A 15,000-nucleotide genomic window follows, 5' to 3' on the forward strand; every position below is an offset into this window, starting at 1 on the left:
AAGAAGGTTAACGGGTAAAAGAAGGTGTTTTCATTTATCTTCATTTTTTTTTACTTATAATGTATGATTAGTTACCATGGATTAAATCATTTATGTTCAATTTTCTGTGCGGAGTAAAAGGTCTACAGGTCCTTTAAAAGGTCTACTGGTCCCTTAAAAGGTCTGCAGGTCCCTACACGCACGTTTTCTGAAACGACTCGCGCAGGAACAGCAAAACTCTACAACACACAGTTGCATGGATACTTATCAGACTATGCTCAAGGGGCCACGTGACCATTTATACATGCAGGCCTATGTGTGAACTCATGAAGAACAAAGCTATGATACAGATATCACAGTTGGTGCGGAAATTCATTCAGTTAATAACCGATGCGTCAGTTTGAAGGCTTCACATGATCATAGTCAGAACCGATGACGACGTTTCGTTTTCCGATCCGTGTTTTGTTGTAGGTGTCATCCGGGTCATTGTGCACGTGATCGTACGCTGCACGAGCTCCTCCAATTTTCTCTTTCCTTGGCTCATTCTGGTGGGTGTCGGCAAAATCTAGGGTGTTGTAATCATCCACAAGAGAACCTTCCTCAGCAGTTGTAGACTCCCTATTTTGCCCGTCTGTACCAAGAGAGGCAACTGCGCCGATTCTGTTGTAAGGATCTGAGGTTGCGCCCCTTGCTGCCTTATCCCCGGTAGCGTTGTTTCCCTTGTGGCTAATGGTGTTATACTCGGTGTCGGAATGTCCAGGTTTGGGTGCGAGGTCAGGCTTCTTGCCTTTCTTGTTGACAACGCTGTACTCATCGTTAGGATTGGGCAGAACCGGCTTGCCACTCACAATTTTCGCGAGGCTGTACCCTGGAGTAGGAGTCTTCTTGCCTGGCTCGTTGACAACGCTGTACACATCTCTCGGGTCTGGCTGTGCTGGGGCTGTGTTCTTCCCATGAGCGCCTGCTGCCGTTGGTTGTGTATCGTCAATGCAGCTGTAGTCGTCTTCCAGTGTTCCGTTCAGCTGATGTTGGTTGTAGTGGGACGCACCGTTGGTGAAGGGATCAGTGTGGGAGCTGCGAGTTTTCCCTGGAGCACCGTCCAAGGCAAGTTCGTATGGGTCGTCAGGATTGAAGTCTGCGTTATCAGCTGTTGCCTGGGTAAGCGTCCCCACTGCATCAATGTCTGTGTAGTCTCCATCTGCAAGCATCACAGCAAAACGGGGTACAAGCGTATGACAGTTAGACAAGGAAGCGGATCCAGGATACAAGAAGATTTGCAAGTGACATATGGGTAAACTTTCAAACGTTATACATTCATAATTATGGAATATATTGTTGGCATGTCGGGTATCGTTTACACGAGTATGTTAACAATAACACAACGCAGAGAAGATGAATAATACTTGGGCCTATTTTATCATTTTCTTCTTCTTGCGTCTGGGTTATGTTATGCGTTCTGATTTCATTAGAACATTACATTAAATATAGCCCGAAATCATGAAATATTTTCTAATTGTCATGAATCAAGTGTTTGGCTCTTTTACTTCATTTATCAACAAGAGCAACATGAATAGGGAAACGTACATCAGCAATTGCTTTGTTCAGTCTACGAGCAGAAATTATAATTTGCCAGCAATGCCATGTTCTTCTTTGAACGTCAGTGAATTTCGAAAACTATATTTACCTCTTGCTGACGTTGACAATCCTTTGACACTGCTTTTTCTGCCAGCGGGTTTCCTGCAACAAGTTACGCTGGTTAAGCAAACTTAACTACACGTGTTTCACACACATTGAGTACAGACGATCATAGGTTACATGTATTTGCAGAATTAAAAGAGCATGGTATAGAGATGATTCTATTGATATGCAACGAGGCCGCATTAATTCAAACAATTAGGTTCTCAGCGTATCTCTGATATATACAGTTGAACCTGAAAAAACTCAGATCTAATTTGTTTTAATCTGTTTTGTCCTGTCCTTATCACGTTTTACTTCAAAGACAGCATGCATGTAAATTAAGACCGGCACGGTTGGCCTAGTGGTAAGGCGTCCGCCCCGTGATCGGAAGGTCGTGGGTTCGAACCCCGGCCGGGTCATACCTAATACTTTACAATTGGCAATCTAGTGGCTGCTCCGCCTGGCGTCTGGCATTATGGGGTTAGTACTGGGACTGGTTGGTTCGGTGTCAGAATAATGTGACTGGGTGAGACATGAAGCCTGTGCTGCGACTTATGTCTTGTGTGTGGCGCACGTTATATGTCAAAGCAGCACCGCCCTGATATGGCCCTTCGTTGTCGGCTGGGCGTTAAGCAAACAAACAAACAAACAAAAATGTAAATTAAGGTTTAAGGATCGATGCTATTCTTCTATCTTGATTGTCTTCAGCTGATTGTTGCTGGAAACTACTGTTTTTGATATAACTAGTGAACACTTATTGCTGATGCACAGTTCAACAATTAAGGCAATTAAACGACAGTAATCTATTTAAAATGGATCCTTTTAAGCTGATCTGTACTAAAACAGGGACATTCGAATCTATAACTAAAAATTCTCCTGTTACCTTTTTTGGAATTTTCTTCTGTAGACAATGAAAATAATGACGAACACAACCACGACAGCCACAGCAGCCACCAACGCCCCGACGATGACGGCAACGTTTTTTCCACTACCCCCTTCTGCACTTGATTCTTCCTTTGACCTCTCTGTGGTAAAAATAAGCATGGACAATTAAAGTAATCCTTCTGAAACATGATCTTATAATTATGGGCGCGTTTTTTATTCATCTTTTCACATTTTTCTATTATGACCAGCAAAATAAATTTTTTTAAAAAAATTTTTGTTAACCTTTCGGATTATAATTATTTGCCACAGGGGTCATGTGACAGTCTCTTAAAAAAGAGAGTCGCCAATCAACAAAAAATGTTTTCATTCAAGAAAAATAACCAGGAAGTTGCAAAAATTAGCAGTCCTAACATTCCAGTGGAGAAAAAAACAAGTCGCGTAAGGCGAAAATACAACATTTAGTCAAGCTCAGTCGAACTCACAGAATGAAACTGAACGCACTGCATTTTTTCCGCAAGACCGTATACTCGTAGCATCATCTGTCCACCGCTTGTTCTGAGCGTGTTTTTAATCCAAACATATCATATCTATATGTTTTTGGAATCAGGAACCGACAAGGAATAAGATGAAATTAATATTGCTTTTAAATCGATTTCGGAAATTTAATTTTAATCATAATTTTTATATTTTTAATTTTCAAAGCTTGTTTTTAATCCGAATATAACATATTTATATGTTTTTGGAATCAGCAAATAATGACAAATAAGATGAAATTGTTTTTGGATCGTTTTATAAAAAAATAGTTTTAATTACAATTTTCAGATTTTTAATGACCAAAATGATCAATTAATTTTTAAGCCTCCAAGCTGAAATGCAATACCAAAGTCCGCCCTTCGTCGAAGATTGCTTGGCGAAAGTTTCAATCAATTTGATCTAAAAACAAGTCGCGCAAGGCGAAAATACAATATTTAGTCAAGTAGCTGTCGAACTCACAGAATGAAACTGAACGCAATGCCATTTTTCAGCAAGACCGTATACTCGTAGCATCGTCAGTCCACCGCTCATGGCAAAGGCAGTGAAATTGACAAGAAGAGCGGGGTAGTAGTTGCGCTAAGAAGGATAGCACGCTTTTCTGTACCTCTCTTTGTTTTAACTTTCTGAGCGTGTTTTTAATCCAAACATATCATATCTATATGTTTTGGGAATCAGGAACCGACAAGGAATAAGATGAAAGTGTTTTTAAATTGATTTGGACAATTTAATTTTGATAATAATTTTTATATATTTAATTTTCAGAGCTTGTTTTTAATCCAAATATAACATATTTATATGTTTTTGGAATCAGCAAATGATGGAGAATAAGATGAACGTAAATTTGGATCGTTTTATAAATTTTTATTTTTTTTTGCAATTTTCCGATTTTTAATGACCAAAGTCATCAATTAATTTTTAAGCCACCAAGCTGAAATGCAATACCGAAGTCCGGGCTTCGTCGAAGATTACTTGACCAAAATTTCAACCAACTTGGTTGAAAAATGAGGTCGTGACAGTGCCGCCTCAACTTTCACGAAAAGCCGGATATGACGTCATCAAAGACATTTATCAAAAAAATGAAAAAAACGTTCGGGGATATCAATCCCAGGAACTCTCATGTAAAATTTTATAAAGATCGGTCCAGTAGTTTGGTCTGAATCGCTCTACACACACACACAGACAGACAGACAGACAGACAGACAGACAGACACACACACACACACACACACACACATACACCACGACCCTCGTTTCGATTCCCCCTCGATGTTAAAATATTTAGTCAAAACTTGACTAAATATAAAAAATGAGGGTGTGACAGTGCCGCCTCAACTTTTACAAAAAGCCGGATATGACGTCATCAAAGACATTTATAGAAAAAATGAAGAAAAAGGCTGGGGATATCATGCCCAGGAACTCTCATGTAAAATGTCATAAAGATCGGTTCAGTAGTTTACTCTGAATCGCTCTACACACACACACACACACACACACACACACACACACACACACACACACACACACACACACACATACACACACACACACACACACACACACACACACCACGACCGTCGTTTCGATTCCCCCTCTTTGTTAAAACATTTAGTCAAAACCTGACTAAATGTAAAAACATCAAATTATTATCCAGTCAAACTTGTTTGGGTTGATTAGATGTTCTGCTGTGCCTTTTGAGGAAAGGCGTTTCAACCTGGTTAGAATTCAAGTAGAGCGCAGTTTAGGCACATAAGAAAAACTACATTTTTTTCAATTATTAAGCGTAATGCTTTTCTGATTTTGGGGACAGTAATCATGCATAAACAAATGTACAACATTACATGTAATTTCATAGCAATATTTGGGAAGTTCTGGGATGTTTTTACCCGAAGTGGTCCCGCCTGTCACCGAATACTGTGGAGAAGACGAGCCCGTACTAGCACATAACTCGTGAGGAGACGAAGGCGATGACGACGAGGAAGCAGAGCTCCAGCTCCCACTGGTAGCCGTTGGCTGTCCAGAGGTCGAAGTGTCCGAGGGTGGAGAAGTCAGATTAGTCGTGGCATCAGACGTGGTGTTCTCTGTACCAGGAGTAGTTGTTGTGACCAAATCGCATGTGGTTGGATCGGAAACCTCATCAGAATGGTCACTGGAAGCTGCAGACATAATTAGTAGATGGAATAATGGCAGCTTAATCTGATTTTACGAGACATAAGTGTATGTATAACTACATTAGAATGTATGGGTGATAGCTTCAAGTAACGTTATGTTTCTGATTAAAATGACAGCAGCTTGAAGAACAATTTGAGTCAGACAAAGGCAGCTTCTTCTAATGTGGTTTTCGGTAGTTTCATATATAACAACTTTACACATCAAACAGAAAAATCAGCTTGATTACCATACTGGAGACGATGTTCGGACAAATATATTTCTGCCGGGTTTGTATTCGCCGTGAAAGAGATTTGTTCTTTCTTTTGGAAACATTCTGACAAGCTTTCCCACGTGACATTATAGATCAACCCTTAGTGAGCGGCGTGCTTCCACCCGTTGATGCTAGTAATTGGCCTAGAATGTCACGTGGGAAAGCTTGCATACATGTTATTTCCACGAGAAACAACTCTTTCACAACCCTTACAAGCCAGACAGAATTATTTCCGGAATTCGTCGATTTAAACCATAGACCAAATAGCCTGGACCGCCAACTCGTCACGTGACCTTTCGCGGTTACGACTCTCGACTTTCAGGGGCACATCGCGTCCGGTTTGAAAGGCCAGCGATTCGAAGACAGTGAAAAGAAAGCACGCTCCAGTTATTTGTGACAATGGGAGGTGACAATGAACTGGATTTTCCAAAACTACAAACTAAACTTAACGAAACTCATCGAAAAACATGTTCCATATGCACTTTAGCTGAGTTTGTTTTAGCATTTTCAGAACTTACCTCGGCAACTTCGTCCATGTTTACAATCGACACCGGATATGACATCCCCCTGATTTCTGAAAGGCTTGTAACACGGGGGATAACCTGTCAAAGGCCGAACGGAGGCCGAAGGCCGCTCCTGACACGTGTGAAGGCAAGTTTTGTCTGTTTTCTTGGTATTGTTTGATTTATGTCGGGATTTAAGGTAAGCTACTGATTCAGCGATGACTAAATTTGTTTCTCGATGCATAAAAAGTCAGGGAGCGATTGATATTTTCCCGTAAATAGCCTTCAAAGCTGAAAATGTCGGCAATTGAGCACCGGACATGGCTGTTCGAAGGGTTTTGCAAGTAGAAATGTGCTTTATTTCACCAAATCAGCTCGTATTTGGTATGGGTACGGGATTCTAGAGGACGAAGGAGTCATAAGAGGTGCAAAGAAGTGCTATTTGGGGGTAGAATAAATCTTCCGAGCCAGTAGACAAGAGAAGGTCATACTTGAGAGATGTGCGTAGGCCGATAGTCTTTCCGACAAGCGAATGATACAGCAGATTAATCATTCGTTTTGATCAGAAACCTAGTCTCTAGTTTTTATGAATGAGTTTTTGTAATTAAAACAATCACGAGAACTCTCTCGCTTACCCTTAAATCTTTATCCTTGTAAAATAAAGTTATCTCTCTCTCATAGTTTCTTTTTGGTCTGTTGGCAACTTGGCAAGTCTTCTCTCACTCGTTGAAATAATAGAAAACTGTTGATAACACATGGTACCCGGGGGGAGGGGGAGGGGGGTAAGTTAGCGCAAGGGCAGCTGATGGCGGTGCCATTTGATGTCTGATTCGATCGCGGGGATGCATCGGCCGTAGTTTTTTTTTTTTTTTTTTTTTTGGGGGGGGGGGGGGGGGTGGGGGGGTTGGGGGGGTGGGGTAGCAGCAGATGTTGCCTGGAAGCGTCGTTTTGCACTCTGTGTCTCTGCCCGGGTTTGCACATTTGTGGCACTCAAAAGGTCTTTCATCTGAATGTTTGTTCTTGTGGTGTATTTTGAGCAACTTTGGTCGTTTGAACGTTTTAAGGCACCCTGGTTCTGTACACACTACGGGTTCACCTTGGTAGTGCACTTCCCTTATATGTCTCTTCAGATTTTTGCCATAGGCGAACGATTTGCCACAATGGTGACATATGGCCGGAGCAGCGGATCCAGATGGACCTGGCACAGGTCCATCTACTTCTTCCTCCACCTCCTCTGCCAGAAGAACCATATCTTCGTCTTCAGATTGCATTTGTATAAACAGATGCTCCAAACCCATTAGAATGAGTGTGTGTGGGTGTGTATGTATGAGTGTGTATGTGCATGTGTGCGTGCGTGCGTGCGTGCGTGCGTGTGTGTGGGTGGGTGTATACGAGAGACAGCTATTTGGCTTAGTGTGTGTGCCGTTATCTAAGGGCAACAGGGTACGTGTGCTTCTAAGTTGATCACTATTTACATTGACAATGATGCACAGAACCGTTTTGCTGCACTGTACAGATGTACGCTTTTCTGAAATTTCGTTCACACGTGCCGCGTCTGCTATCCAGTTCGCGGTAGGATTAGAATATACCAAACCGATGTCAAATACGAGCTGATTTGGTGAAATAAAGCACATTTCTACTTGCGAAACCCATCGAACTGCCATTTAAGGCTAAGCGAGAGAGTTCTCGTGATTGTTTTAATTAAAAAACTCATTCATAACAAGAGGCGAAGCCTTCAAGGCTCACGTAAGAAATCGACAAACACTAACACAAACTCAATCACTCCGTCACACATACACACACACAGTAAGCATAGGTGACACTGTGCACGAAAGCGAGACACTAGATCTAGATCTGTCTGTCTGCATGTAGCCTACTTACAGGGACACGACTGCCAATGGCCGATTTCGAAGAAAAAACTAGTCTCGGCCCGCTCAAAATAACAATGACCGAGACTTTCAGTAATTCCTTCGCGTGACGTCTAACCCTCTTACGCCATAATGTGACGTCTCACCCTCTTACGCCATAATGTGACGTCTTCAAATGTTAAAGTTTCTACCACAGACATACACACGCACACACACACGCACACACACACGCACGCACGCACAGACAGACAAAGTTACGATCGCATAGGCTACACTTACGTGAGCCAAAACTAGAGACTATGTTTCTGATCAAAACGAATGATTAATCTGCTGTATCATTCGCTTGTCGGAAAGACTATCGGCCTACGCGCTTCTCTCAAATATGACCTTCTCTTGTCTACTGGCTCGGAAATTTATTCTACTCCCAAATAGCACTTCTTTGCACCTCTTGAGACTCCTTCGTCCTCTAGAATCCCGTACCCATACCAAATACGAGCTGATTTGGTGAAATAAAGCACATTTCTACTTGCAAAACCCATCGAACAGCCATTTCCGGTGCTCAATCGCCGACATTTTCAGCTTTGAAGGCTATTTACGGGAAAATATCAATCCCTCCCTGACTTTTTATGCATCGAGAAACAAATTTAGTCATCGCTGAATCAGTAGCTTACCTTAAATCCCGACATAAATCAAACAATACCTAGAAAACAGACAAAACTCGCCTTCACACGTGTCATGAGCGGCCTTCGGCCTCCGTTCGGCCTTTGACCGGTTATCCCCCGTGTAGTAAGCGTAGGTTCCTAAATGCGAGAGGCCGCTACCTCGTAATAGAGAGAAAGAGCGGAGAGAGAGCTAGTTGGCGGTCCAGGATAAATTGTCCATGATTTAAACTAACACTCTTAAAAGATGCTCTGCCACGACTTTTCACTTTATCCACCAAACCACAGGTATATGATCTACAAGTTAGTATCCCCCTTCATTGGCCCTGTCGACGTCCGGTTTTAACCGCTTGCTACCATTTATTCAATAAACCGCCCATAGAGCGTCGTCGTCCCGAACTAAATCTCCGAAACCTCCCATACCGTTTGGAATTCAGGGTAGGGAAATCCTGTTATGAAATGCATTTCCAAGCAGGACTGCCAACATGGTGTCGGTCACACTTGAAATGAATGCTACTTGAGTTTTCTTTCAAAACTTGTACGAAATGAAGGGGAGCATGGAGTCAGTTCTCAACTTCACTTACCATGAACAGTGAGATCGACAGAGAACGTATAGTACACAAATACGAGCTACTTCAAATAAATGCACTTCAGTCTGACCAAACCCATTTTGCAGGTAAATAATTGAAATAGATCAAAGTTGTCGAAATTAAGTTTGACACGTAAAGCAAGAAGATCGATGTTTTTCAAAAAACATACCCTGTTCTGACGTTGGTGCTGATGTGGCTTGGTCAAGATTCGCACAAGAGCCATCAATGATCCTGACGTGGTAAAGTTTGGGGAGTGTAATATTTGCGTTAGCACCGCCCCCTTTTGCACGAAATTGAATCTGTAAATAAGACGCTGATTCGTAATGGTAGGGTAAGCCTTACTTAGCAAGGAAGTGCAAAGGTGACAGAGCGAGAGAGGGAGAGAGAGAGAGAGAGAGAGAGAGAGAGAGAGAGGGAGAGGCAGAGACAGAAACAGAGAGACAGATAGAGAGAGAGAGATACATAGAGAGTGAGAGAGACAGAGAGAGAGAGAGAGAGAGAGAGAGGCATAGAGAAAGAGAGAGAGAGACAGAGAGAGAGACAGAGACAAAGACAGAGAGATATACAGACACAGAGAGAGAGACAGAGAGAGAGAGAGACAGAGAAAGAGAGAGACAGAGAGAGAGAGACAGACAGACAGACAGACAGAGAGAGACAGACAGAGAGAGACAGAGACAGAGACAGAGAGAGAGAGAGACAGAGAGAGACAGACAGAGAGAGACAGACAGAGAGAGAGAGAGACAGAGAGAGAGAGAGACACATAGAGAGACAGAGAGAGAGACAGAGAGAGAGACACACACAGACAAAGACACAGAGAGTGAGAGAGACAGAGAGAGACACAGACACAGACACAGACACAGAGAGACACAGAGAGAGGGAGAGAGAAAAAAACAAGAGAGAGAGAGAGAGAGAGAGAGAGAGAGAGAACAAGAACAAGAACAAGAACAAGAACAAATCTTTAATTGTCTAAGGCCACAGCCCCTTACAATAGTGGTTAAAATAACAGCAATAGTACCTGCACAGTTATAAATTATAGTCACGCATAAAATTCAACAAATACATTAAGACCCTGATGACATGTCACTGAACCTGATTTATAAGGGTTCGTCTCTTCTGTAACATGAAGAACACAATTCTGCTGAAGCTGTTCATCACATTATCCTCATTACTGCCACAGAAATACACAAGTTGTTGTTGCAGCGTCTTAGAGTTCGAGATTTTCAAATACTTTGCTCGAAGGTCTTGATAAAAAGGACATAAAAATACAACATGGTGTTCATCTTCTTTATCAGCTGTACAGAGAGGACAGTTTCTTGTCGTTTGGTTTGGTGCGTACCGAAACTTGTGAGCGTTGATTTCGGATACTCCTGCGCGGAAACGAGTAAGAGCAACTCTGTACTTAATATCTTCGATTAATTCAATGTATTTCTCTTTTTCCAAGCATGTTTTGTAACAATTATAAATGTCGAAACGTTCACTGCATTCTAAAAAGGAGAACCATTCTTGACAAAAACAATCTTGTAAACGTCTTTTAAACTCTTGTAAGAAACACTTCTCATTCCCAACCATTCCGTACATCCACACAGCAGCAAAACCATTACAACATAAAAGACTCTGCACATGTGAAACCCAATTTGTGTGGCCCTTCGATGCCAAATTACATAAAGCTTTATATGCAATCTTGGAATATCTTGAATCAGGTTGCTTCAGCAGTGTAAACCAGTATTTCACACATCTGACTGCAGAGTTAATATACAGCGGATGTCTTCCCAATTCACCATACACAATGTTGTTTGGAGTTCGAATTGTCACTTTCAGAAACTTTTTACACGCAAACAGGTGGACCCTTTCCACAGAGTCATACTTTCCATATCCCCATAGCTCTGAACCATACAAGAGCATAGGGGCGATCCGTGCGTCAAACAGTTTGAAAAACACCTTTGCCGAATGGCAGCCAAGTCTGTTCAGTAATCTAACGATTTCGATCACTCCCTTTTTCGCCATGGTTGTCTTTGTTTCTACTGCAATGTTCCAGCTCAGTTGGGTGGAAAGGGTTACACCGAGATATTTAAACGAGTTCACAATCTCAAGACGATCCATTCCGTAGAACCACTTCTCTTTCTGTGCAATGTGCCCGCCCTTTCTAAAAACCATGACCTTAGTCTTTGTCAAGTTCACGTTCAGACACAGTTTATCTGCAGAGCAGCGCAGGACATTAAGCTGGTTTTGTAGGCCTACTACAGTGCTGGATAACAGCGCAATGTCGTCAGCAAAAAGCATTACAAACAGTTCTAACTCAGACGGAGATAAACGTATCCCATGTCTGCCTCGTTGTATGACATCCTGCGCCAGTTCGTTGATCAGAAACGAGAAAATTGTCGGTGAGGCTACACAACCTTGTTTAAGGCCTTGCATACATTCAAAGAAATCAGTGTATTCGTTTCCGCACCGCACGCATGCTTTCACATTTTCATACATGCTCTTTAACACCTTAAATATCTTGCCTTGTATGCCTAATCGAAAAAGCACTGACCAGAGCACGGGGCGCTTAATGCTATCGTAAGCCTTACAAAAATCTATGTAGGCTACATACAGTTTGGCCTTTTGGGAAAATTGTTTCTGGACGCAAGCGTAAAGGGTAAACACATGATCAATAGTTGAGTAATTCCTCCGGAAACCGGCCTGGCTTTCATCTAAAATGTTATTATTTTCTGACCACACAGACAGGCGGTCGTTCAGAACAGACATAAACATTTTGCTCATCGTACTGGTGAGGGAAATTCCTCTGTAATTATCAGGGTTATCACAGTCTCCTTTTTTATGTAACGGCACAATAATGGCCTTGGACCACTCTCTTGGGTACACCCCCTTCTCGAGAATGTTGTTGAACAATTTAACTAAAAAAGATAAAATAAGACTTTCAGACACTTTCAACATTTCATTCAACACACCATCAAACCCTGCCGCTTTACCATTTTTAAAATTTCTGATTGCTTTACTAATTTCAATTTCAGTTATTTCACTGTCAAGAATTTCGTCACTGATACCTGTATCAGGCAACTGATCGTCTTCGGGTTCACCTTCAACTGTATCGGTGTTTAAAACATCCTTGAAATGTTCGTACCATGCCTCTTTTGGTACGGAGTTGGAGTGCACCTCTTTTCTATTACATTTCCTTATTTCCTTCCAAAAGTCTGTTGGTTTATCAGCAGAGAGCAATAAGTTATGAACTTGTTTTAACCTGTACTCTGTTCGCTTTGTTCGAAGAAGATCTTTATACTCCTTCCTGACTTCAGCGTATTTTTGCTTTGCTATCTCTTTTTCTTCTTTATCTTCTGTTTTAATTCTTTGGTAACTTCTCAGCAACCGTCTCGCAGATCGCTTCTTTTCCAAACATTCAATATCAAACCATGAGGACGCACTTCTACCTTCAGCGTCACCTCCGACTTGTTTGGTCATGCACTTTGCCGACTGTAACATTGCTTTATCAAAAATCTCCAGCCCCTCGTCCAAATCTGTGCTGATGATGTCGCACGCTTCCTTTAACTTAGCTTTAAAATCGTCTGATTTAACACTTTCAATAAAATCATTCTTTTTTGCATCGTTCCACACAACTTTTGAGACACGTGCTTGTTTAGGGGGCTGGCGCTGATTCACTTTCAACCCAAGCGCAAAGGTCACAGGCATATATGCATTGATTCAATTATGTCGCCAATGGTTAAATCGTGAATGTTACTGGCTAGGTCAACAGAGGCTAAACAATAATCAATCACACTGTTACCACTATGGGAGATATAAATAAACTTGCACGAGTTGTCCGCATTGCAAACCCCATTCAAGATTTTGAGATCAAAGCATACACATAGTTTGTTTGTTTGTTTGCTTAACGCCCAGCCGACTACGAAGGGCCATATCAGGGCGGTGCTGCTTTGACATATAACGTGCGCCACACACAAGACAAAAGTCGCAGCACAGGCTTCATGTCTCACCCAGTCACATTATTCTGACACCGGACCAACCAGTCCTAGCACTAACCCCACAATGCCAGACGCCAGGCGAAGCAGCCACTAGATTGCCAATTTTAAAGTCTTAGGTATGACCCGGCCGGGGTTCGAACCCACGACCTCCCGATCACGGGGCGGACGCCTTACCACTAGGCCAACCGTGCCGGTCATACACATAGATCGATAAGCTTTGTACCAAACCCATTTAGTGTATAGTCTTCAGTCATTCTACCATGTGAAATCGTGTCATGGTCATGACCTTGCGAGTCTTGATCAAGGAGGTCAAAAATGTTCTGCGTATCTACCTGGTAGTCTAATGTTCTAGAATTAAAATCACCGCACAAGAGCGTGTGGCAATCACTTGTCATTTCTAAAACATCACTTAAACATAGCTCCACTTCATTTAGATGGCACGAGGAGTCTGTCTTTTGGTAATAAGGGCTCCCACATGGTGGCACATACACTGGCACGAACACAATATCTCGATCACCACCACACACATGTTTTGACAGTTTCAAGACTAGCATATGATCATGTGAGGAATCAACCAATTCAATGTGCTTTGCTATGTTTTTCTTACACATCACGACAATACCCCCTGACCTGCGACCCTGATGTGAGAGCTTGATAGCTGGAGACACAAATTTTACGTAATTTTTAAAGTGTAGGGACAGATCAAAGGAGTCATCAATAAACGTCTCAATAAAACATACAATATCAAACTTTCCAACATAGGCAGAAACATCTGTATCACCAAGGTGAGAGGCAAGACCTCCCACGTTCCACACCAAAAAAGACACTGCTTTACTTACACTAAATGTATCACTAGCTTGACGGGAACGCTGATTATGAAACCTTCCCCTGTACTCGTCTGATTTTGAACTCTTACTTGTATCAGTGTTAGTCCCCCTTGTGTTGTCTTTGCTCTCACGTCTAGCGTTAATACATTCACCACTCATGTGCACATACCTGTCGTCAGTTGTCTGTCCATTAAAACACTGTGCAGAAACTAAAGGTTGGGGCCGGCCGTATCCCTATTTCCACGAAACAGTAGGTCGACCCCTACCTCCGCCCGTCCCTCTGGACGCTGCATGTGACCGTGTTTCACGATCACGAGAACCAGGGAGCGCTGCGCTCTCCCCGGCTAATCCATCGGGGTTGGCATGGTGACTGGCACGCTCGCTGGAACCGCCACCAGAGGAGATGCTGGAACTGGAAGAGGAACTGGCACCGTGACCGACTGAAGCACGGGACGGGAGTTGGAACTGAAGTTGGAGCTGGACCAGGCACCGGAACGTGGAGCGGCGCTGGCACTGTGACTGGCACCTGAGGCGGTACCGTGACGTCGATTGTGGCTGACCAGGTCGCGGGCTGCATGCACTGCGTCTCGTCTGTCCCTCGGGCTGTCCCTGTCGTTGTAGCCATCGCTGTTGTCTCTGGAACTACCCGTCGTCTGGTCTGGTCTGTTGCCCTGAAAGCTGCTATTCTTTGTCTGAGGGAGTTGCTGTATAGTCTGGCTGTGCGTGTTGTACACGTACGCAGTTCCTTCACACACAACTTTATCAAACTTCATGTATGCTTGCTTGCCGTCTTCACGGAGAGTTCCCAGCAGGGGCTGAAGAAGAAGGTGTTTACGCTTATTCTGCACATTCTGGGAAAAGTCCTCACGAACGTAAACACTGGATTTCTTTTTCCTTGATTTCGCCCTCCATAGAACTTCTGCCCTCTGTTTGTACGACTGGAATCTGACGAGTATGGCGTGACCCACCCGACGTGCTTGATCGATCAGAATCATATCACTAATCTGCAGTTCGTGTTTGATAAAGTCACGTACCTTTGTTTCACAGCCATAGTGCTCCGCACCTGTCCCAGGGCCCATACC

At 42.8% G+C, this 15,000-nt stretch overlaps 2 protein-coding genes across 3 annotated transcripts in view; one reads left to right on the top strand and one right to left on the bottom strand.

Annotated features, from left to right (window-relative positions):
- The window catches only part of LOC138971029 (uncharacterized), a 417,720-nt gene that overhangs the window by 88,511 nt on the left and 314,209 nt on the right, over positions 1-15,000 (top strand). The gene's annotated exons all lie outside the window — the stretch shown is intronic.
- The window catches only part of LOC138971966 (uncharacterized), a 17,238-nt gene that overhangs the window by 798 nt on the left and 1,440 nt on the right, over positions 1-15,000 (bottom strand). Inside the window, exons 3-7 of the mRNA XM_070344810.1 lie at positions 9,284-9,413; positions 4,959-5,228; positions 2,540-2,681; positions 1,664-1,716; positions 1-1,177 (exon numbers count right to left, since the gene is read on the bottom strand). The exon at positions 1-1,177 is cut by the window's left edge and continues 798 nt beyond it. Coding sequence (XP_070200911.1) covers positions 375-1,177; positions 1,664-1,716; positions 2,540-2,681; positions 4,959-5,228; positions 9,284-9,413 — 1,398 coding nt within the window. The 3' untranslated portion in view covers positions 1-374. The remainder of the gene's footprint in view (positions 1,178-1,663; positions 1,717-2,539; positions 2,682-4,958; positions 5,229-9,283; positions 9,414-15,000) is intronic.

Source organism: Littorina saxatilis, linkage group LG7 (assembly GCF_037325665.1).
Source record: "Littorina saxatilis isolate snail1 linkage group LG7, US_GU_Lsax_2.0, whole genome shotgun sequence".
Taxonomy (NCBI): domain Eukaryota; kingdom Metazoa; phylum Mollusca; class Gastropoda; order Littorinimorpha; family Littorinidae; genus Littorina; species Littorina saxatilis.